Genomic DNA, 24,038 nt, shown 5'->3' with positions numbered 1-24,038 from the left:
AAGAGAAGCCGAAGTGCAAAATGTCTTGAACGTAACCGTTTAGAATACTTCTTGAGACACACACCGTAACACACACGAAAAACAAGGAGGAATTGCGCGACAAACGCATTTGTCTATCAGTCCACAAAATTAAAGAACAGATAAAGTAACTCTGTGCCCTTAAATACTTCTTTAGGTACATTTATAAAAGAAATGAAAGAATGCCTAAAAAAGCAAGACACATTCTTTAAAACTAAAATGAGCTGATTAAATGAACAATGGCTTGTCAGGAATAACATAATTTGTTTTCAGAATACGCATATCATTTCAGGAACTATTTTTATTTTTGTTTTTTTTTACCTTCATACATATCTACTTGAATGCATCCATGTCCGTGTTTCTAATTTCCTTTCTTTATCATTTTATTTTGTATTTCAACACCCGAATTGTATGTGTGATTGATTTTGTGCGCTTGCTGTTGATTTATGATGCTGTACACATTGGATAACGTTTATTTTTACACAAAAAATATTTGTATACTTTTAGAACATCATTAGAATCTGAAATGTTATTTGTATTTAGTCGTTAGGCATACTGCATTTTAAATTTGACGGTATTTGAATACAATGGCATTAAACATTGTTCCTATGTTTTCTTTTTTCGCAGCAGTCAAATGTGTTGTAACTTGGAAACTTGTGCGTATGTCTAATTTGACGTCAACATTATTTAGCTGCTGGTGGTTACGTCCCAGGCACACCACAGGCACGACGCACAGTATCCGCCCTCGAAGTATATGCGGTCCTGCGCAGAGTCACAATACCACGTCCAGTTAGTGGGTTTGCTATTATTGCTATTATTGCTATTATGCTATTATTGCTAAAAACCTACCGATATGCTTATGCAAGATATGCTCTAACAACTTACCGCATATGTTAATTAAAGGAAAAGTGTGTAATTTGGAAGCATCTGCTTGTTTCCCTATTTATATACCGTGATAACAGCGGCAATCTTCCAGAGACGACGAACAGTGCATGAGTCAATCGACCTTTGGAAAGTAGTGGTTAAGTAATAAACCCATTCCGACTATCTTTTTTTAAAAATTCATTTGGTACACCAGCTGGCCTAATACTTTTAGTTATGTCAATACTAAGCAGAAGGATAAGAATGCCTGCTATGGATATTTTGATATCAGAGATGGGGTGGGCCATACCGTGTGCTCTGGAGCTTGGATTAGTACCATCGTGGGAGAGAAAGCAGATTTAATGTAGTTGCCGAATGCTACAGATATAGAACATGGATCAGAACAGCGTTCTTCGTCAATAATACATATAGACAAAACCAGGGATACAGGGTTAATAGCTTTCTTAAGTATCCCTGCATTACCTTCCTTAGCGTCACAAATGTATTGTTAAAATATCAGCATTGCATTATTTTTATTTTAATGTTTACTGATGCTGACTGTTTGGCGGGATGTTCCAACACTTCTAAAGCTGTTTGACTGGTTGCCTAAGTTGGATGGTAGATCTGCTGTATCAGGGGTGTTTCAAGTTACGTATTATTCATTTTTGCGGAACTAATTTAAAAGTGCGCTCATGAGCATTGCTTAGAAGTACCCAAATAAGGTAATGACGTTACTATGGTAACTGGAGTTCAAGAATTGATCAAAGGATGTTGCCAGTAAATCAGTAATAGCAATGTCATCTCCACAGTTTTCAAAACAAGCCCTACGACGTCAATGGCCAGAATAAATGCAACGAAGAGTGCATTGTTATAAGAAATATTATTTTCACATTCAAAGCAGTTACGTAGAAGTGGCTCATTCACAAAGACAGCATCCAAGTTGAAATATTCACGAGTAGGAACAGTGACAACTTGAATTAGGTCAAATGATGTATCCATGATAATCAAAGACTCGCGTCGTAATGTGTCACGGCCAGCTACAGAAACATAGCTCCAGTTTTTAATTTGGACAATAAGATCGCCGCAATGTAACAAGGTGCAGCAACTGAGCCTGGGCTTAACTATGTAATCACAAACGGTAGGAAAGATATCGCCAGAGCTGGGCGGGTAGTATACGACACCCAAAAATACCAGTATGCCACCGATTGGAACTTTGGCCCAAAGTTAATCAATATTTGGGAGTTCTAGAAGTGTGGAAGATTTGATGTAATTTTCGAAAAAGAGTGGCACGCCACCACATTGTGCAACCGGCCAATCTACGTAGAACCGCGTATCGAGAAGGCAAAAATTCAGCGTCGCAAATAACATCGCTCAGCCAAGTTTTCGTTAAACAAACAAAACATGCGTCGCGGCAATCCAGAAAACAGTTTGAGTGATCAGTTTTACTTGGTACAAAGTGCGCACTCATATATAGAAACGTCAGTCTCCAGTTAGATTCAATTGGAACTGCTGGTAAGGAAAGTTCTGGTAGTCTTGACAATACATGTTTTCGCATCGTCCCAAGTGTAGCCATTAATATCTACGATAAAGCGAGTCATAGTGCAATCGTGCCTTCTTGGAATTTTTTCTCAGATTAACAGAGTGCCTCCGTAACTTGCCACGAATCTCGCGCAACGCTAAAAGAAAAATCTTCGCTAATGAGAACCTTCGAATTCTTCAGTTTACTCGCGTTATGTAGTATTTCAATCTTGGTGCCGCAGCCCTTTAATGTTAAATCATAGGCCTTTCTTTGTCCGGATTAGGTGTCCCAAGTCTGTGGCAGCGCTCGACGTTGTCCCATTTGATTTCCAGCTTAGTTGACAAAAGATCAGTTACTAAGTTAAACAGCTGCTCAGTGCTTTTAGGAGGTCGTTCAGGAAGACCGTAAATTACTAAGTTACGTCGCGACCGATTTTCCAGGTCTCCGCTTTTCAAAAAGTTTTACGCAGTTTCCTGAAGGTGTGTGACGGCGTACTCCAGATCTTGTACGCGCTCGCTTATGTCAGTAATGTCAGCTTCCGTCAATCCTTATTGACTTAAACGTTCATCGAATGCTGCGAACCTCGAACTCAGGCTTACCAACTCAGTGCCAGTGCAACCTGGCCGGCTTGAAGGTCAGCTGGGATTTGTGCTGTTTCCACGCGACCTGTATTACTCTCCACGTCGCGACATAAATGTAGCAATATCCTAAACCAATACGTATTACTGGCCATCAGACACTCAAATACTCCTAATCAGGCACACAAAAACAGTACTCCTATTTAGAGCCTGCTTGTGAGGCGCGACAAAAACATTTTATTGAAATGAAAGACATGCCGCTGCTGCACCCAGTGATGGGAAGCAGGCGCTGGTCTTATAATTTTTGTGAACAAGTAGATGTCGCTGTGTGTTGTGGTCATGCGCATAATATTTCATCGTTCAGGTGACAGCTAACGACTTCACAATCCTAGAAAACACATCTGTTCCAGTTCAGTTGTGCGATTGCGCATGTACCGATGATCGAGGGCTACTCATCAAACTGATATTCCGGATATAATAGGCTAGCAAGGGAGAAAACGTGGTCCTTGCAATAGTTCCTACCAGACACTGCAGCAATCTGTAAAGTGACAAGATGTATTTTACGGGAGTCAACGACATCTAGCTGCGGGACCTACTAAAAAGAAGCGTCGTAGTAGCGGGTCTGATAGGCGTTGACGAGCAGGTATTTGTCACTGTGTCTACTGGCAATGCGCAGCAAGTTCCTTCGAAAAGATGACAGCTCACGGGTTACGAATCGTAAAAAGCACGGAGTGCTCCAGGGCGGTCGTGGCAAAGCACCGGTACCGATGAACGATGAGTATTTATCAAACTGATATGCTGTTACAGTAGGTCTAGGGATGACACGTGGTCTTTGCAATAGTCTTTACCGGAAACAGGGGCAATCTGCAAGGCGAATAAAACCCATTGCTTTTCCACTCTGTTAAGGAGGATGACCAGTAAAGCTGTGTATGTGGTCCCCTTAATGGCGAACTGCACCTCCGCCGCGGGTCGGCCCAGCATTGCACAATATTCGGGATCGGCCCAAGTATGGGGAGTGCATAACGCCTGCTTCACCTCCGCCGCGCATCGCGCCGGTATTGCACTATCTTCGGTATCGGCCGACGCATGGGAGTTTTTTGCTTACAACGACACGAAAATTTCCTTGGGAGGTAGATTTCACGCCAAGGACGAGCACGCAAGGTTCGTGGATGCGGCAGAATACCAGGGAGACTGCGCGGTGTTCGTAGCTACCGTCATCGAGGCGTCGTCCGGCGCGACGAGGGCAGCGGCGAGCTTACGGGTCCGCGAGGCGTGTCAGGCGGAGGAGGTGGCCATTGCCCTGGCAATTGCGGACCCCGGGTGCCAGACGGTATTGTGCGATTCCCGAAGTGCAGTGCGGAATTATGCAAAGGGCAAAGTGTGTGGTGAGGCTGTGCGCGTTCTGTGCTCGGCTGACCTGCAACGACAGAATCGGTGTGTTAGAATCAAGTGGTTCCCGGCGCACGCGGGCACCGACGCGTCCGAGAAGCACGATAACCACAACGAGACGGCACACGCAGTGGCGCGAGCGCTAACCAACCGCGCCGCTGCAACCGACCGTCCAACGTGGTGTAGTGCCAAGGACCGCATTACGACGTTCAACGAACTTACCCAGTTCTACCGCCTCGCTCGAAGGACTTTCCCACCCCCGCACCCGGGGCTGAGCCGAGCGGAGGCGGTGCTGTTCAGACAATTGCAAACTGGTTCTTTACCCACCCCAGTATTAATGACTCATCTATACCCTAAATTATATGTGAGTGATGTGTGCCGCGTGTGCCAGCGGGAGAGGGCCACCCTGACGCACATCCTATGGGATTGCACCAAGTTCCCCAACGAGGCTTCGACAAGTACAACGATTCCTCCGCGACTCGCGGCTGCGGCGGAATGCTACGACCACGAAAGCCAAACCTGGGCCGTCCAGCAGGTCTCGGCGGCTCTTGAAAGACAAAGGCCGAGCGAAACCGACGGAACGTTGCCCCACAGGGCGACCAACCGCGGGAGTAACACGCGCTGGAGTTGAGTAGAGACCACCCGCTGAGAAGACGTCAGGGCCCGCGTCACGGCGCCATTTAGTCATGGTGTCGTTCTGCAGGCGACTACATGAAGTTTTCTCTCTCTCTCTCTCTCTCTTGGGAGGTAGAGCTACACAGATTCACTGTAAAAAGAGATTTCATGGAACTGAACTACATGTTGCTGCCGGACCGACTAAAAAGAGGAGCGTCCTGGTCGCTGTTCTTATGCACGTTGGCGACCAGGTAATTGTCGATTTGTGTTCTGGCCATGCACAACAGGTTCCCTCGGTCAGGGGAAAGCTCACAACTTGCGAATTGTAAAAAGCACACGGGCTCTAATCCGGTGGTAGCAAAGTACGTGTACAGATGATCGACAATATTTATCAAACTGATATTGCCGCTAGAGTAGGCCATGTGGGGATGACACGTGGTCCTTGCAATAGCCTTTATCATAAACTGCACCAATCTGTAAGCTAAAAAAGAGATTTCGTGGGACTGAACTACATCTTGCTGCCGGACCGACTAAAGAGGAACGTCCCGGCCGGTGGTTTTCTACGCGTTGTTGAGCAGGTAATTGTCGCTGTGTGTTCTGGCCATGCGCAGCAGGTTCCCTCTGTCAGGTGACAGCTCAGGACTTGCGATTCGTAAAAAGCAAACGTGCTCCAATCAGGTTGTCGTAAAGTACATGTACCTATGACCAAGGGTAATTATCAAACTGGTATTGCTGGTACCGTAGGCCATGTAGGGATGAAACGTGGTCCTCGCAATACTGTTTACCGAAAACTCCGGCAATCTGTAAGGTGAAAAAGGGAGATTTCATGAGACTGAACGACTTGTTGCTGCCGGAGCCACTAAAGAGGAGCGTCCTGGTCGCTGGTTTTATAGGCGTTCGCAAGCAGGTAATTATCACTGTGTGTTCTGGCCATGCGCAACAGGTTTCTCGGTTAGGTGATAGCTCACGACTTGCAAATTGCAGAAAACACACGTGCTGCAGTCCGGTTGTAGGAAAGAACATGTACCGATGATCGAGAAGTAATTAACAAGCAGATGTTACTCGTAGAGTAGGCCATCTAGAGACGATACGTGATCCTTGCAACAGTCGCTACCGGAAACTGCGACTATCTGTAAGGCAAAAATTAGGCATCTGACGGGGCTGCATGACATGCTCCGGCCGGATCCGCATACTTCGTATATGTATGTACGTCGCTTGCTCTAAACACTGAAAGAAAAACTGGCATGTGATAAACTGAGAGCCTGCCAGCTGCGAGTGAATGAATCCTCGTTGTGCTTACAGTAGCCGTGTCAACAGCTTCAGTGCGACAATGGCGCATTATAGCGGAAGACACTTAAGTGTAAACGGCGGTAATTCACCAGAAAGTGCACGCAGCACTCGCGTTACTCTGCATTGCGAACGGTAGTTGTGACGTTGAAGGCAGGTTTTGGCCAGCCAGGGTAATTTCAAAAGAAAGATGGCAGATCTTGTCATTTTTATTCTACTAATTTCAATTTGTTGGAATCGTGTACAGCCCGAAGCAGCAAAACAGGCTTGCAAGGACAAAGGCCGGCCGGTGTTGTTATTGTTGCCCATAGTTTCTTGATTTATATAGTTCAACATTGTTTACGTCTATTTTTACAGTTCTGCTAACACTATGATTGCTTTGCGTATTATTTTTGTCGGTCATGTTAATTGGTTAATGTGTTATGGTCTTTGTTAAAATATATCTCAAAAGATGTGATGAAATTGGCATTACTGCTTTAGGGAACTGAACATTACAACGCCACACGGCGTTATAATGTCTTCTTGGCTGAGGGGGTAAAGCATATTTATTTTATTTATTTGAACGTACTTGCAGGACCCGATGGGCTAGTTAAGTAAAGGGCATTAGTAAAAGTTATATAAACGATAGGTGGCCGAATTTCATAAAAACATACACAAGAATGGTAAACAAGCAAATCATTCGACAACTGAGGAGCAGTAACACCATGGAAGATACGATAAATAGGTGTGTTGGGAGGAGGATACAATTCATCTGTCCATGGGGTGGTTGTAGCGCTGAATAAATAAGTCAGTAAAATAAAACACAAAAAATATGTCGTCATACGCGTACATATGAATCAAAATCTAATAATGAAAATAAACTAACGGGTTAACACAAGTAATTTCTCTTTTTTTACAACGGGAACACCATGTGTTCCCGTTGCGTGAGTATTGCCGTACATGCCCGTGAAACTTACGTTATGGTGTAGTCTACGTGACGTGTGCGGTGATGTTCCAATGCCTAAAACTTTTGGTTAAACAGATACACCGTACTTATGGAATAAGCACAAGAGGGCTATGTCATGGCGATTACTTAGCTGTGTAATAACGCTTCAGTGGTAATTGTAATTTTATGAAATGAAGCGAGCGGCTCTACTTTGTATAGCTCCTAGCATGCTACTTAAATAGCTTTGATAGGGGGACCAGATCGAAGAGGAAAATTTGAGTTTTCGGCGAACCAACGTTCCGAATCAAGCTTACGAATGAGAGAAGGCGAGTTTCGAAAGTTTCGACGTAAATACCGCAATGACCTGGCTGCTGTGGCGTGCACGTTAGCAATGTGAGGAGTCCAGGAGAAGTTTTAGATTGAGGGTGATGCCGAGATACTGAAATGAAGAGACTTCGGATTCTCTGCTGCCTGTTATACTGCAGAGAAAACTAGAACGCTCTCTGCTAAAGCACATTACTTTCAGATTAATCAACATCATCATCAGCCTGTCTACACCCACTGCAGGGTAAAGGCCTCTCCCCTACTTCTACAACTACCCCGGTCATGTGCTAATTGTGGCCATGTCCCTGAAAACTTCTTAATCTCACCCGCCCGCCTAATTTCCTGCCGCTCCCTGCTACGCTTCTCTTCTCTTTTAGTCCAGTCCGTAACTCTTAATGACCGTCAGTTATCGTCCCTCCTTATTACGTGTCCTGCCCATGCCCATTTCTTTTTCTTGATTTCAACTAAGATGTCATTACCTCGCGTTTCTTCTCTCATCCGATCTGCTCTTTTCTTATCCCTTAACGCTACAGCCGTCATTCTTCTTTTCATAGCTCGTTGCGTCAGCCTTGATTTAAGTAGAACCCTTTTCGTAAGCCTCCAGGTTTCTGCCCCGCAGATGAGTACTGGTAAGACACAGTTAGTATACCCTTTTCTTTTGAGGTATAATGGCAACCTGCTGTTCATGGCTTGAGAATGCCTGCCAAACGCACCCCAGTCCATTCTTATTTTTCTGATTATTTCATTCTCGAGAACCGGATTCGCGTCACTACCTGCCCTGAGTAGATGTATTCCTTTACCACTTCCAGTGCGTCACTACCTATCCTAAGCTATTGTTCTCTTCCGAGACTGTTAAACAATACTTTAGTTTTTTTTACTTTACGTTACTTTAATTGCTTTACATTACTTTTTAATTTTTAGGGCCACCTTTTTGCTTTGCCTCTCCAGGTCAGTGAGCATGCATTGCAATTGGCCCCCTGAGTTACTAAGCAAGGCAATATCATCAGCGAATCGCAAATTACTAAGGTATTCGCCATTAACTCTTGTTCCCAATTTTTCCCAATCCAGATCTCTGAATACCTCCTGTAAACGCGCTGGGAATAGCATCGTGTCTTCCTGCCTGACGCTCTTCTTTATTGGGATTTTGTTGCTTTCTTTATGGACGACTACGGTGGTTGTGAAGCCGCTATAGATATCTTTCAGTATTTTTACATACGGCTTGTCTACACCCTGACACCGTAATGCCTGCATGACTGCTGAGGTTTCGACTGAATCAAACACTTTCTCGTAGTCAATGAAAGCTATATATAGGGGTTGGTGATATTCCGCGCATTTCTCTATCACCCGATTGATAGCATGAATATGGTCTATTGTTGAGTAGCCTTTACGAAATCCCGCCTGGTTCTTTGGTTGACAGAAGTCTAAGGTGTCCCTGATTCTATTTGCGATTACCTCAGTAAATTCTTTGTAGACAACGGACATAAGCTGATCGGTCTATAATTTTTCAAGTCTTTGGCGTCCCCTTTCTTATGGATTAGGCTATTGTTAGCCTTCTTCCATGATGCCAGTACGCTCAAGGTCATGAGGCATTGCGTGTACCGGGTGGCCAGTTTTTCTAGAACAATCTGTCCACCATCCTTCAACAAATCTGATGTTAGTTCATCCTCCCCAGCTGTCTTTCCCCTTTGCATAGCTCCCATGGCTTTCTTTACTTCTTCCGGCGTTACTTGTGGGATGTCAAATTCCTCTAGACTAATCCCTCTTCCATTATCATCGTGGGTGCCACTGGTACTATATACATCTCTATAGAACTTCTGAGCCACTTGAACTATCTTATCCATATTAGCAATGCTATTGCAGGCTTTGTCTCTTAGTGCATACATCTGATTCTTTCCTATTCCTAATTTCTTCTTCACTGCTTTTAGGCTTCCTCTGTTCCTGAGAGCATGTACAATTCTATCCATATTATACTTCCTTATCTCAGCTGTCTTACGCTTGTTGATTTATTTGGAAAGTTCTTCCAGTTCCATTCTAGCTGTAGGGTTAGAGGCTTTCATACAATGGCGTTTCTTAATCAGACCTTTCGTCTCCTGCGATAGCTTGCTGGTATCCTGTCTTACGAAGTTACCACCGACTTCTATTGCACACTACTTAATGATGCCCATGAGATTGTCGTTCATTGCTTCAACAATAAGGTCCTCTTCCTGAGTTAATGCCGAATACCTGTTCGGTAGCTTCAACTCATTGATCGCCGTCTTATGTACCAGTTTCTTCCGTTCCCTGCTCATGGCTAGGCTAATTCGAGTTCCTACCATCCTATCATCACTGCAGTGCACCTTGCCGACACCGTCCACATCTTGTATGATTCCAGGGTTAGCGCAGAGATGAGGTCTATTTCACAACTAGTCTCGCCATTCTTGCTCCTCCATGTCCACTTTCGGCTATCCCGCTTGCGGAAGAAGGTATTCATTACCCGCATATTATTCCGTTCTGCAAACTCTACTAATAACTATCCTCTGCTATTCCTAGAACCTACGCCATATTCCCCCACTGACTTGTCTCCAGCCTGCTTCTTGCCTACCTTGGCATTCAAGTCACCCATCAATATAGTGTATTTTGTTTTGACTTTACCCATCGCCGACTCCACGTCCTCACAGAAGCTTTCGACTTCCGGGTCATCATGACTGGATGTAGGGGCGTAGACCTGTACAATCTTCATTTTGTACTTCTTATTTAGTTTCACAACAAGACCTGCCACCCTCTCTTTAACGCTATAGAATTCCCGTATGTTGCCAGCTATACACTTATTAATCAGGAATCCGACTCCTAGTTCTCGTCTCTCCGCTAAGTCCCGGTAGCACAGGACGTTCCTCCTTTTTAGCACTGTATTGGCTTCTTTTGTTCTCGTAACATCACTTAGCCTATTTTATATCCCATTTTCAGCCAGCTAATTCCTCCAATAGCACTGCCAGACTCGCCTCACTAGGTAACGTTCTAGCATTAAACGTTGCCAGGTTCAGATTCCAATGACGGCTTGTCCGTACCCTGAGATTCTTAGCACCCTCTGCTGCGTCACAGGTCTGACCACCACCGTGGTCATTTGCTTCGTAGCTGCTGGGGACTGAGGGCTGATTATTGTATTCATAAACGAGGTTGTGGCCAAGTACTGGTCCAGGGGTGGCCAATCCTGCTCTGGTGAGGGAGTGCGTTACCGGTTCTGGTCACCGGGGTCAGGCCGCACGTACTCCAGGCCTGTTAATGATATTTTATGAACCCACGGATTTTTTTCTTTAATCAGGTAGAAAATTGTGAAGCACCAGGATTCGAACCATGCTCCTCTTGCACGCGTGGTTTATGTTCTACCTCTATATTACCGCTACACCCCTTTGCAATTATCTACGCGTAAATTTATTAGCCACTTGTGCGACCAATTGGTAGGTAGGTTGCGCTGATCTTGAACAGTCTGGTGGTCTGTACAACTGGTGATGGCACGAGATATTATGCAATCATTACCAAACATGAGCATGCAGGATGAGATGGTATTTGGCAGGTCTTTAATATTGTTACGTAGGAAGACGCAGACGAAAAGCTATGTACAAGTATATTTACAAGAAATTACGCTGCGCTTGGCGAAGAGGCAACAGCCCGCCCTAGCTTCTAATCGTCGTCGTCGTCTTCACACTGCTCGCCTTTTCGTGATCGCACATATTGTTCTGTAGCACTACCCCCAGCTGCAAAAGCGCCGTCCCAGAGCGACTAAAGATCGGACTCGGAAGCAGTGTAGTAGGCCTTGAGCCTACTGACATGCACGACATCACTTGATGCCAAAGGAGAGGACGAGGTTGAACCCACAGGAGCAATTTCGTAAGTCATAGGCGTCACCTGGCGCAGCACGCGGTAGGGCCCTGTGTATCGCGAAAGGAGCTTCTCTGAAAGTCCGACGTGACGGGAGGGCGACCACAGGAGCACGAGCGCACCAGGCGAGAACTGTACGTCACGATGGCGGGCGTTGTAATGACACTGCTGAGTGGCTTGTGAGGCCGTCAGTCGAGCACAGGAAAGCTGGCGTGCATGGTCGGCGAGGGCGATGGCGTCGCGCGCATACTCGCTTGTTGAGATCGCAGCAGGAGGAAGTGCCGTGTCTAGGGGCAAGGTAGGTTCGCGACCGTACAATAGATAAAATGGAGAAAATCCGGCGGTGTCGTGCAGGGAAGAATTGTACGCAAATGTTACGTAAGGAAGGGCAATGTCCCAGTCGTGGTGGTCTTTCGAAACGTACTTGGACAGCATATCGGTAAGAGTACGGTTTAACCGCTCTGTCAGGCCATTGGTTTGCGGATGGTATGAGGTAGTCAGTTTGTGTTGAATGGAGCAGGAACGCACAATATCAGCGATAACTTTCGAGAGGAAGTTTTGACCACGGTCAGTAAGCAGCTGTCGGGGGGCGCCATGAAGCAAGATAATGTCACGCAAGAGAAAGTCCGCGACGTCAGTGGCGCAGCTGGTAGGGAGAGCCCGAGTGATAGCGTATCGGGTGGCGTAATCAGTCGCGACGGCTACCCATTTGTTCCCAGAGGATGACGTGGGAAAGGGACCGAGAAGGTCTAATCCAACACGAAAGAACGGTTCTACAGGGACGGTGATCGGCTGGAGATGACCGGCAGGTAGCACCTGAGGTGTTTTCTGTCGCTGGCAGGGATCACAGGCAGCAACATAGCGTCGAACGGAGCGAGCGAGACCAGGCCAATAGAAGCGGCGGCGGACGCGGTCGTACGTGCGGGTTACCCCAAGATGTCCTGCAGTGGGTGAGTCATGCATCTCAAAGAGGACAGTCTGTCGTAGCTGTTTTGCACGAAGATCACAGCCGTGAGGGAGGAAGTTCAATCGATACAGAATGCCGCCCTGGAGGACATATCGGCGAACGGATGCGTCGGTAGGTGTTGAGCGCAGACGCTCGATAAGTGCTCGCTGCGATAGGTCTCGGTACTGCTTATCGGTGATGTTAGCGAAGGCAGACACAGAGAAAATGCCATTGGCGCTACTACTGTCGGCGTCGTCAGGCTCGTCGACCGGGTAGCGAGACAGGCAGTCAGCGTCCTTGTGTAGTCCGCCACATTTATAGGTGACAGTATACGAATATTCTTGGAGGCGTAAGGCCCAGCGACCAAGTCTTCCTGTAGGATCTTTCAGTGAGCATAACTACCAAAGCGCGTGATGGTCTGTGACAACGGAAAAGGGTCGGCCATATAAGTATGGGCGGAATTTCGCAACCACCCAAACTAGGACCAGACACTCACGCTCAGTGATGGAATAGTTTCCCTCCGCGGGTGAGAGGAGCCTGCTGGCGTAAGCGATAACACGGTCGTGGCCACGCTGGCGTTGTGCCAGTACTGCGCCAATTCCATGATCGTTGGCATCAGTACGGACTTCGGTAGGCGCAGAAGGATCGAAATGGGCCAGGACGGGAGGCGTTGTGAAAATGTTGATTAGATGTGAGAATGCAGAGGCCTCGTTATCGCCCCACTGGAAAGGGGCGTCTTTTTTCAAAAGCTCGGCTAGTGGTCGTGCTATGGCGGCGAAATTTCTTACGAAACGGCGGAAGTACGAACAAAGGCCGATGAAGCTGCACACATCCTTGACACACTTCGGAACAGGGAAGTGCGCAACAGCATGGATCTTGCCTGGGTCCGGTTGCACTCCGTTCGCGTCAACGAGATGTCCAAGGACGGTAGTCTGGCTACGGCCGAATTGACACTTCGACGCGTTGAGTTGCAGACCGGCTCGACGAAAAACGTCCAGGACTGCTGAGAGGCGGTCGAGGTGCGTAGCGAACGTTGGGGAGAATATGATAACGTCATCCAAGTAGCACAGGCACGTGGACCATTTGAAACCGTGAAGAAGGGAGTCCATCATGCGTTCAAAAGTGGCAGGGGCGTTACATAGACCGAACGGCATCACTTTGAATTGATAGAGACCGTCGGGTGTTACAAAAGCAGTCTTCTCACGGTCGAGATCGCCCACGGCAATCTGCCAGTAGCCGGAGCAAAGGTCAATAGAAGAGAAATAGCGAGAACCGTGGAGGTAGTCAAGGGCGTCACCAATCCGAGGTAGGGGATACACGTCCTTTTTGGTAACCCTGTTAAGGTGCCGATAGTCCACGCAAAAGCGCCATGAGCCATTCTTCTTTTTGACCAGTACAACAGGTGACGCCCATGGACTATATGATGGTTCAATAATGTTCTTGGAAAGCATTTTGCGAACTTCTGCGTGAATAACTTGACGCTCAGCTGGTGACACTCGATACGGCCGGCGATGAATAGGAGGTGCATCGCTGGTATTAATGCGATGTTTGACAGCTGTAGTTTGGGCCAAAGGACGATCCTTAAAGTCGAAAATATCGTGGTAGGAGAACAGAACGCGGTAGAGTTCACGAGCGTGCTCGGACGGCAAGTCGGGCGCAATCATTTTCTGTAAGTCAGCGATGGTGCAATTTGCCGACTGCAATGGTAGAGGAGTATCGGATGAAGTGTCGTCTACTGCAATGGATGCTACTGAGTGATCCTCGAATGAGCAAAGCTGGGCCATAGACATCCCGCGTGGCAGCACTTGTGTCGACACGCCAAAGTTGACCACTGGCAGGCAGACGCAATTCGCCGTAATGGATAAAACTGTATGAGGTACTGTGATCCCGTGTGTAAGGAGGGCGTCTTGCATAGGAGCCGCGATGTAGTGACCGTCGGGGACTGGTGGGGAAGACACTAGGTCAACGTAGGTCAGTGCCGAAGGTGGCATGCGAACGAAGTCGACGGAACTGAGGCGACTGGGGTGTGGTTCAGCAGGATCCAGAACAGGCAGGTCAAGGCGGAGAGTACTGGCGGAACAATCGATGAGCGCAGAATGTGCGGAGAGGAAGTCTAAGCCGAGGATGATGTCGTGGGGACAGTGGGCGATGACTGTGAATAGCACGATGGTTGAGCGATCGGCGAAGGAGACGCGGGTGGTACACATACCAATTACGGGGGCTGTTCCGCCATCGGCGACATGGACAACAGGCGTCGTGGCGGGCGTGATAATTTTCTTGAACCGGTTACAAAGGTCAGCGCTCATTACGGACAAATGCGTCCCAGTGTCTATGAGTGGAGACACAGAAACACCGTCGACCTGTACGTCAAGAAGGTTTAGATGAGTGGGTAACGTCAGTAGAGGATTTAGCGGCGTAGGGAGCAATGCAGCGTCACCTCGAGGCGCTGCAGCGTCTAGTTTTTTGGCTGGGAGCGGCGTCCGAAGGGAGTCGGCGTATAGGAGCGATGGGGCTGGCGAGAGCGAGATTGTCGTTGTTGGGGCGAAGGCGAACGAGAATAGGAGCGGTTTGGTGCAGGAGAATTAGCGGCGGCGTTATCGGAGCGTGCGGCATAGGGACGAGAAGGGCCACCTGGAGGGCGAGAGTAGGCAGTATAAGTAGACCGGGTCGGGGAATTCCAGCGACTGCGACAGTGCCGAGAAATGTGCCCGATTCAATGGCAGTGGAAACAAATGGGCTTGTCGTCAGCAGTGCGCCATTCAGATGGGTTGCGGAAACGTGGTGGGTAAGAAGATGCGGGACGGGGCGGAATCGAAGAAGCCGGGCGGGTATCAGGACGATGGGCCGAGCAGATGGTATGAAGACCTATGTTTTCGAACTCTTGGCGGACAACTGCTTGGATCAGTGAGATCATGACTGCAGATGTGTTGGTGGGACTGGACTCGAAGGCAGCCGGATAGGCTGCCTCGATCTCACGCCGGACGATCCTGGTAACATCGGCAGTGTTGTTGGGACGAGGAGTGTCGGCACAGGAAGATGTCGCTGGGGTGCTGGGCAGACGGCCAAACTGCTGGTCAATATGTCGGCTTTTAGCGTGTTCCAGGCGGCGGCACTCTTTTATAACAGCATCCACCGTCGCGACGTTGTTGCAAACGAGCATGTTGAAGGCGTCATCGGCAATGCCTTTGAGGATGTGGGCAACCTTGTCGGACTCAGTCATGTGGGTGTCAACTTTGGGGCACAGAGCCAAGACGTCCTGAATGTACGTGACATAGGGCTCTGTTGACATCTGCACACGGCCGGAAAGCGCCTTCTGCGCGGCAAGTTGGTGACCGTAGGGGTTGCCGAACAAGTCTGGAAGCTGTGTTTTAAGTGAATCCCAACTGGTGGGCTCGTCTTCGTGCGTGCGATACCAAACTCTAGGTGTGCCACCGAGGTAAAAGACTACGTTGGCGAGCATAATAGTAGGGTGCCACCGGTTATTGCGGCTGACGTGTTCATACAGGCTGATCCAGTCATCGACGTCTTCCGCATCTTTGTCCGAGAATACGCCAGGATCACGGGGAGCGGGGAGAGTGATGTAGGTCGTCGAAGTGGCAGCAGGTGTCGGAGCCGGGGGAGTCCGGTTGTCGTCGCCGGGAGCCATGAAGGAAGGCTCGACGTACCGTCCACTGTGAAGCTGCGTGACGAGGTACAGGGAACGTCCACCTCCACCAGATATGTTACGTAGGAAGACACAGACGAAAAGCTATGTACAAGTATATTTTCACGAAATTACGCTGCGCTCGGCCAAAAGGCAACAGCCCGCGCTAGCTTCTAATCGTCGTCGTCGTCTTCACACTGCTCGCCTTTTAGTGATCGCACATATTGTTCCGTAGCAATATGTAGGGACCAAGGGACCCTATATCTACACCTTGCATAGTAAGGGACAAAGTACGCTATGCTCTGGTACGCCTGAGGAAACATTGGAAAGTGACAAAAAGATTTGTTAACGACAATAAATTGATGCCTGTTAAAAAGAAAACTTCGGAGCAAAGGTAAGGCCAGTGAATCAAGTTTCAATGCGCATATATTTATGGAGAGGCGACAATGGAGTACGCGGTCAATTGCTTTTGAAAAATTAACAAAGATACAGTCAGTTTGTAAGGTTCAGTCCATGTAAAAGCGCAGATATGTCGTTAAGTGTAGTGGTTGCGTCTCACAAAGCAAAGCTCTTCTGAACCAATGCTACTTACTGAGTAGAACTTACTAGATTCCAAAGGATGATTACATGGGACGCGATAATATGTTCCATCAGTTTACAACTTAAAATTACTGAAATCGGATTGATAGATTTTAACTAGGCTTCTGTCGCATTTTTAAATATAGGTACTACTTTGGCTGTCTTCCACTCATTGGGAATCTGACCAGTTATTAGTGAATCCTCGAAAACGTGAAATAGAATCTTTCTTGAAACCTCAACTGTATATTTTAGCATTGCGGAACTCATTATCGATACCAGCTAAAGTGGAGAGTTTGAGGTTATTAAAAAGCGCGAAACTATCAATTGTCGTATCTAAGGGTGCCACATATGGTAGTATGGATCCCTAAACTCTGGCGGATCATCTACACTTTCCATCGTGTAAATAGATGAAAATAAACTATGGAAAACCGATGGACACTCGTTTTCTGAAAGAGGAGCACTGTTACCAGTGTGCAAGGTGATGTATTTATCGTGACTCTTAGGAGACAAAATTAGGCAGAATTTCTCGGGGTTAGATTTGAGCAGTGAGGGATTGTCTTGAGCAAAATGTTTATTTCAGCAGCAGAAAGAGCTTGGCAGTAGTTTTTTGCGCAGTTGTTATATTTTTCCCAAGCTGACAGTCTGCGCAAACGTTTTACGGCTTTAAATAGATGCTTCTTATTACGGAGCTTACGAAGATTTTTGGTTAAGCATGTATTGTTTTTCTCTGCTGTTCATTTTATTAGAGGCGTGTGTTGTTCGAAGAACGCGCATGGCTTGCCTTTGATCATTAACCAGTAATATTCAATAGGCCTTGTGTAGAATTAGGGAAAAAGTGTATGGTTAAAGAAGGAATCAAGTTCTCGGTTAATTTCGGCATAATTGTCCTTGTTATAATCGCGTATTGACTTTTTTGTTACTCCCGTAAAGTGTAAAGGCACACCAATTGTTATTTAGAGCAAATTCTGATCACTAAAACCATCTAGATGTGCAACCTCTACCGTAGCCTCTGGGACGTTCATGTGAATTTGGTCTGACGGGTTAGTGCCTCGAGTCGGATAAAGAAAAATCAGGGATACATTGTAGTCTATGGCAGCTTCATGAACTTCGTTGAGAAAAGACAGGATGGAGACAATTGCGGCCAATCAATTAGAGGAAGAAATAAATGGCCAAGAAAAGTGAAGTTATTCAAACTGTGTGTTTTTCTCGATGATAGACTGGAGTTCATTAGTGAAGCAATGAGTGGGATCAGGAGGCCGGTAACAAATACTAATCAAGACATTCGCAGAGTTGCTGAGACATACGGTCCATACAACCTCTAGATCACAATTTGTGTTAACGATGTGTGAAGTGATTGTTTCTTTAATTGCCAAAGGGACAGCGCCGGCTCTTTTATCCTTGCGATCACAGCCGTATACAATATAGCTGCCCGCTAAGGAAGCGATTTCATTGTAGGCAATATCATGGTGCAGCCAGGTTGTTTATTATAAATAATAAACAATATTAAAGACTGTTGAAGCAGCGTGGGAAGTAGAAATTACAGTAAGCACTCCGGAGGGTCTCGTCCCATGCAATGCTTTCGCGCCGAGCCTTTTGAATAAACTGCCCACGCCTTTTCACAATATATATTTTACTTCTACTCCATGACCGGTTTCCCGTACTTCGCACGCATACATTTTTCCACATTGTCGCTCCTAATCTTAACGCACTAAAAGGATGCTGTATGTATATCAGCCTAGTGCGCGACGAACAGGCAATAAAGAGCAACATCTAGTAATGTTCCTTGCGGAAAGGCCCTCAGTGGGAACTCGCAAATGATTGCAGTAGCTAGCCATATTGACACTGTTATTACATGCAAGATTCCAGGGGTGGCATTCTCGGTAATTCGCTTTTGGAGATTACAATGACTTTCGCGAGATTTCGCTCGAACTACGACCAAACGCCTTCCTGACACCGGGCTCAGGGCGGCGAGTGCTCGGCACTGTGCTGAAACGCTGACCAGCCGACGCGTACTGTGCTATAGTCTCTCCAAACATTGCGAAAGTCATTGTCTCCAGAAAAGTGAGGTACGGACAATGCTGCCGTTGGAAGGATAGTCCTCCGCGAGCAGTGTTGTTAGGGTGCGTTTTTTCGCCCACTGTCAAGCTCCGACGATCTGGCCTGAGTGTGTGTGAGCTTGCTCCCGTCCACTTGCAGTTGCCCACCGCGGCCACTCACTGGCTGAGGCGCTCCACTGCTGTGCATGAAGTCGCCGGTTCAACTCCACGGCAGCGGTGGCGCCTAGTGGCGGAGGCTAAATGCAAGAACGGTCGTGCACTAAGCTTTCAGTGCAAGCAATAATCACCAGGTCGTCTAAATTAGTAGCGCTCCACGGCGCCAAGATCGGAGAATCAATCAACCATCCACTCACGAGTAGAATGACGGCACCTAGCAGCAGGGCCTTCGTCTTCACTTCCAAATCCAAAGGGAATGTGATCGCGAAGTTGTCGGCTACGGTGAAGACTTCCTTGTACGTTCCGCCCCAGACCTTCGTTATCGCGCCAATCTTCGTGACGCCGTCCATGGTTACGATATCGAACTCCACGTCCTCACAACAGATGGACCTCGTGCAGCAGGGCCCGATAATCAGCAGGACAGCGTTGTTCTCGCTGTTCAGCACTGAGAACTTTGGATATATCAGGGTGAACTCCATCCGGAGGGAGCCGATGGTTGCACCTGAACCGTCACGCACGTCCATTGTCTGCACCCAAGAGAGAGAATGATAATTTTAATTAGTTATTTACCATGCCTCAGAGCAACCCTAACGTGCGAGGGCTCGCGTGCGCATTTCGTCAAAAAATAAGCATACAAAAATCGGTAAGAACAAGAGGAAATGATAAGCAAAACGCGGGAACCTCTGGGCGTTATACGCCAAACACAGTAAACCTTAAACGAGAATTCTGCTAGGTCCTGTAATACTAATACTACTAATAATATTGTTTATTATAGATAAGCAATATCTGCAGATATGTTGCTAGGTCTGCCGAAACCTTCCGTGGGCTCCTATGATACTTACTCACCTAGCTACTTAGTATAGTAATAGTAATAACGATCATGACCCCGATGATAGTCAATTTTATTGATGTGTTTGGGAACAACATCGGTTTCAAGGTAGTGGCGTATGTATACAGGCATACACGGGGTTATTGTTTTTAAGTTTTAAAATTTTGAAAACTTGGCATAATTATTGTCTTTGAAATGGATTATTCGAATAGAAGAACATGTACGAGAAATCGAAGCAATTATTCATATGTTTAAGAAAAGCTCACTTATTCACATTTTAATTACATTACGGCTCATTGGAATTGTCTATTTGGAGCCGCTGACTTTGCAAGACGTATCATACCACTTTGAATGAATATCCAGGGGGACACTAATTTCAACATATGACTCGTGTATGACAAAATACATGGGCGTACCACTTACTGTTGTGCTTCAGTGCACAACATTCCCTTCTGTTAAATATGCAAGCGGAACAACCGTGCATTCTTGTGGTGTAGTAATGGCGCATATCTGCAAATTGGTGTCATTCTATAAATTCATTCCAAATTGATACATCGGGCAACCTCACTGGATACAATTCGTAAATTGAAATTACCACGACGGCTGCAAAGCTTTTGAATTAATTTAATATGCGTTTTGATTTCCCGTGCATGTTATGACCGTTTCGGAATAACCTAGCTCAAAGGCGATTTATGTTATCTGCAACAGGTGATTTCTAAAAATTCCGTTAAGCACTTAAAAATGATCATACGCATTCTTATACATATCAACAAACAGAAATAAAAGTGCACATTATATACAATTGGATTTCCAAAAATATCGCAGGTTCGCATGAAAGGTCAATCGTCGATTGCGATAGCGAATTCGTACGCAGCTACACGAAGAAAGGATAGTAGTTTTAACGGCCGTATAAACTTGGAAATTTTCGCTTACTAATACAGTTAACAAGCATAGTGTTCAGCGCGCACAAACAAACGTGAACGCATTGCAGTTGATGAGCGCGGAGACTCGCTGTCAGAACGATGGTGCGAGCAAGTGTGGCAGCAGCAGCGATCCAAATGACCTTAGTCACGTCGCTTCAACGCAAAAACGGCGAGAGCCCAGCGCGCACAAAGGCATGAGCCGTCTGCACGTCCACTTCAAGCTACGGCGCATGCGACGGACCGCGGCCGCGCAAAGTACGCACTTGTTCGCGGAGTCGAAGCCATCCCCCCTCCCTTCCGCACTGCCTTCCCGTTTTTGTTCATATATGGGGTGTGATATTGAGCCGCGAGACCTAGATTCAGAGACCTGGATTGACAAGAATTGGGTATAAGAGTTAATTGAGAATACCTTAGTAACTTGCGATTCGCTGATGATATTGCCTTGCTTAGTAACTCAGGGGACCAATTGCAATGCAAGCTCACTGATCTGGAGAGGCAAAGCAGAAGGTTGTGTCTAAAAATTATTCTACAGTAAACTAAAGTAATGTTTAACAGTCTCGGTAGAGAACAGCAGTTTACGATAGGTAGTGAGGCACTGCAAGTGGCAAGGGAATACATCTACTTAGGGCAGGTAGTGACCGCGGATCGGCATCATAACACATGAAAAATCAGAAGAATAAGAATGGGCTGGGGTGCATTCGGCAGGCATTCTCAGATCATGAGCAGCAGATTGACATTATCGCTCATGAGAAAAGTGTATAACAGCTGTGTCTTACCAGTACTCACATACGAGGCAGAAACCTGGAGGCTTACGAAAAGAGTTCTACTTAAATTGAGGGCGACGCAACGAGCTATGGAAAGAAAAATGATGGGTGTAACATTGAGGGATAAGAAACGAGCAGATTGGGTGAGGGAACGAACGCGAGTTAATGATATCTTAGTTGAAATCAAGAAAAAGAAATGGGCATGGGCAGGACATGTAATGAGGAGGGAAGATAACCGATGGTCATTAAGGGTTAGGGACTGGATTCCAAGGGAAGGGAAGCGTAGCAGGGGGCGGCAGAAAGTTAGGTGGGCGGATGAGATTAAGAAGTTTGCAGGGACGACATGGCCCTAATTAGTACATGACCGGGGTAGTTGGAGAAGTATGGGAGAGGCCTTTGTGCTGCAGTGGGCGTAACCAGGCTGCTGCCGATGATGATGATTGAGCCGCGATCGTCATTTCCCCTTATGGACAGTAGCGAAATGCGCAGTTGCTGCCGGAGCACACCACTTCCCCCCCCCCTCCATCTCTTCTACCTAACAACAAGGCCATTTTTAGAAACAGGTCATGAAATTGATTTGAGTGTAACCTAACAACAACGCCATTTTTAGAAGCAGGTCATGAAATTGATTTGAGTGCGGCTTACAAAGTATGCAAATGTCTTTGAAGTATGTCAGTTGCTTGTGAGTGTTTGCTGCAGGGATGGAGCACCCTGGTCAAGCAATTCTTTGAGGCGCGAGAGGTGTACACACGGAAAGGTGAAGACACCTTAGTTATTTTACGCGGATTTTTTATACTGTCGTTATCCAATATTTCCTCGTATTCAATGAGACCATTTACAACCTTGAGTAATGAAGTTAACTCAGATTTTGTGCGTCAGCAGCGCAGGTGTTCTAGGCCAAGGGTGGGCTGAGAGCGAGACTGGTGTTCGCGGATGACTTGCTTGAAGCAGCGATATGCAGGTAGAGAGAAAAAAATTTCTTTGAACCCCTGTCTACTCAATTTCCTTTAGACCTGCAAATGGTGTTCCAAACGACAGCGACATAGTCCAACCGAAGTCCGAAATGGAGGTGTGCAGCTTAAGTAATACACCTACATTTCTGAACTCCCCCAAGATTCTACTTGCTGCATCTTTTGTGTGCCGACCGCGCTTAGTGATATAATGTGTGGGGGTTGAGAATGTGAGGTTGGAATCGAACATGATTCCAAGATTCCAACTTCCCACTATAGAAAGTGTGTGGCGCTGGCCAGGTGGCAAGGGGAACGTAACTCATCTGAAAAACGACATATTTGGCGGGTTGGTTGGTTTCACAATATTTAAAAAAAACAGCGCTAAAAACACTGCGCAACAGAATAGAGGATGGGACAAACACGGCGCTTTCCATCCGAACACATTCTTCCTCCCATTCTCTATTGTGTTGTCCGGCGTACGTTTTTAGCGCTGTTTGTAAACATTAAGCAACTCATCGGTCTTGAGTGTGTGTGACATCACTTAAGCCTTTCGGTCATTTTGCACTAGTTTGTTTTACACGCACCCATCGCAAATGCGGATGCCTCTTGTTCAAGTAGAGTGCCGTCACAAAGGCTGCGAATTAAAAAAAAATATGTTTGTGATGCGCATAACGGAAGGAAATTCTTTAAGACTGTGGATACATCATTTACAGAGACGGTAAAAAAGCAGTCCACAGAGCCCTGCTGCACAGTGCTGGTAGCTATGGGCGTGCTTGAGGACGGCCCGTTGGAACTGACAAAACATATGTGGTCTGACAGGTAGTCCCGATACAGAGGTAAAAAAAGTCATGAAACACCAGTTTCGCAAAGTTTTGGGAGCAACACTTTGAGTAGTCGACTCCTGTTTTCGACTGCTTCCTATAAGTAGGCCATCAAGCTGGCGAGGTTTGTTGTTGTACGGCCCGCAAATTACGTGAACTTACAGTACTGTACTCTAAACCTAAATTTACCCGCAAGGGCTGTCGTGTCAGGTAGTAGTTTTCTTTCCTTCTTGCGTTGTCTTTTGCCACTCGCACATGCCCACCATGTATGGGAGCTGTGAGCTAAGAGTGTCAACGCTGTTCTTCACTCATCTCGTGGCGTGGCCGTTTGCAGCATTACTCTGCCTCCTCTCCTTACCTTCCCTCGACCACTATGCCTGGATTTCCTCTGGACTGTATCACGGTAGATCCAACGCAAGCGCTTCAGCTTCTGCAATTCTTTAGCCGGGGTCTCGGATAATTACATACGTAAGGTTGCTCTTGTTGCAGCGTGCAGATAGCTCGAGAGGGTATTGTGTGGGACGCGACAGAAAGGCCCCAAGTTTCCGCATTTCTGAACGGAGTATGCACACTTTCCACAGCCAAGCTATAGCCTTACGCAACGTTGGCGATATATACGTGCCTGGAGGCAGCAAAAGCACAGACACGAATCACAGCGAAGTGGCCGGTCAAGCCGCAACACTTCGGCCTTGCGGGAGTCGCGCAGCGCCATCTGGAAGGGCCGCATGGTGCCGATGCCTCGCCACACGAAGTTGAAATCCTCGGTCACACTGAAGACAAACTGGTTCATGGTGTTCATCACCATGTAACTGCTCGGCCAGTCGTTCGGGAAGAGTGCTGCGCGAGTTGAACATATGATCGCAAGTGTGTAGTCTACGACTCTGCGAACATTCGTCCAGGCACCTCTCTCGAAAAGGTCATTAGTGTAGTCATTCATTAATTCAAGGTGCGAAGGAAAAGACTGAAAGGAAGAGAAGGAAGAGGCGTGCACCTACCTAG

General features: G+C 46.9%; 1 protein-coding gene across 1 annotated transcript; it reads right to left on the bottom strand.

Annotated features, from left to right (window-relative positions):
- Positions 1-425: 425 nt before the first annotated feature.
- On the bottom strand, positions 426-23,829 carry LOC142559337 (phospholipid scramblase 2-like). Its single transcript, XM_075670951.1, has 3 exons — positions 23,662-23,829; positions 18,950-19,279; positions 426-780 (listed from the first exon to the last, which is right to left on the bottom strand). Exons 1-3 carry the CDS (start codon positions 23,827-23,829, stop codon positions 706-708), a joined length of 573 nt encoding a protein of 190 aa, XP_075527066.1. The 3' UTR covers positions 426-705.
- Between the last annotated feature and the right edge of the window lie 209 nt (positions 23,830-24,038).

The sequence above is a fragment of the Dermacentor variabilis genome, chromosome 10 (genome assembly GCF_050947875.1).
Source record: "Dermacentor variabilis isolate Ectoservices chromosome 10, ASM5094787v1, whole genome shotgun sequence".
In the NCBI taxonomy this organism is placed as follows: Eukaryota; Metazoa; Arthropoda; class Arachnida; order Ixodida; family Ixodidae; genus Dermacentor; species Dermacentor variabilis.
This window is presented reverse-complemented; position numbering and strand designations above follow the sequence as displayed.

Coding starts and splice junctions, on each gene's coding strand:
- LOC142559337 (XM_075670951.1), bottom strand. CDS start 23,829: ATGAACCAGTTTGTCTTCAGTGTGACCGAGGATTTCAACTTCGTGTGG. Junction 19,280..23,661: donor TGTGCTTTTGCTGCCTCCAG/GCACGTATATAT, acceptor TCTTGGGTGCAG/ACAATGGACGTGCGTGACGG. Junction 781..18,949: donor TAGGTGCCGTCATTCTACTC/GTGAGTGGATGG, acceptor GACTCTGCGCAG/GACCGCATATACTTCGAGGG.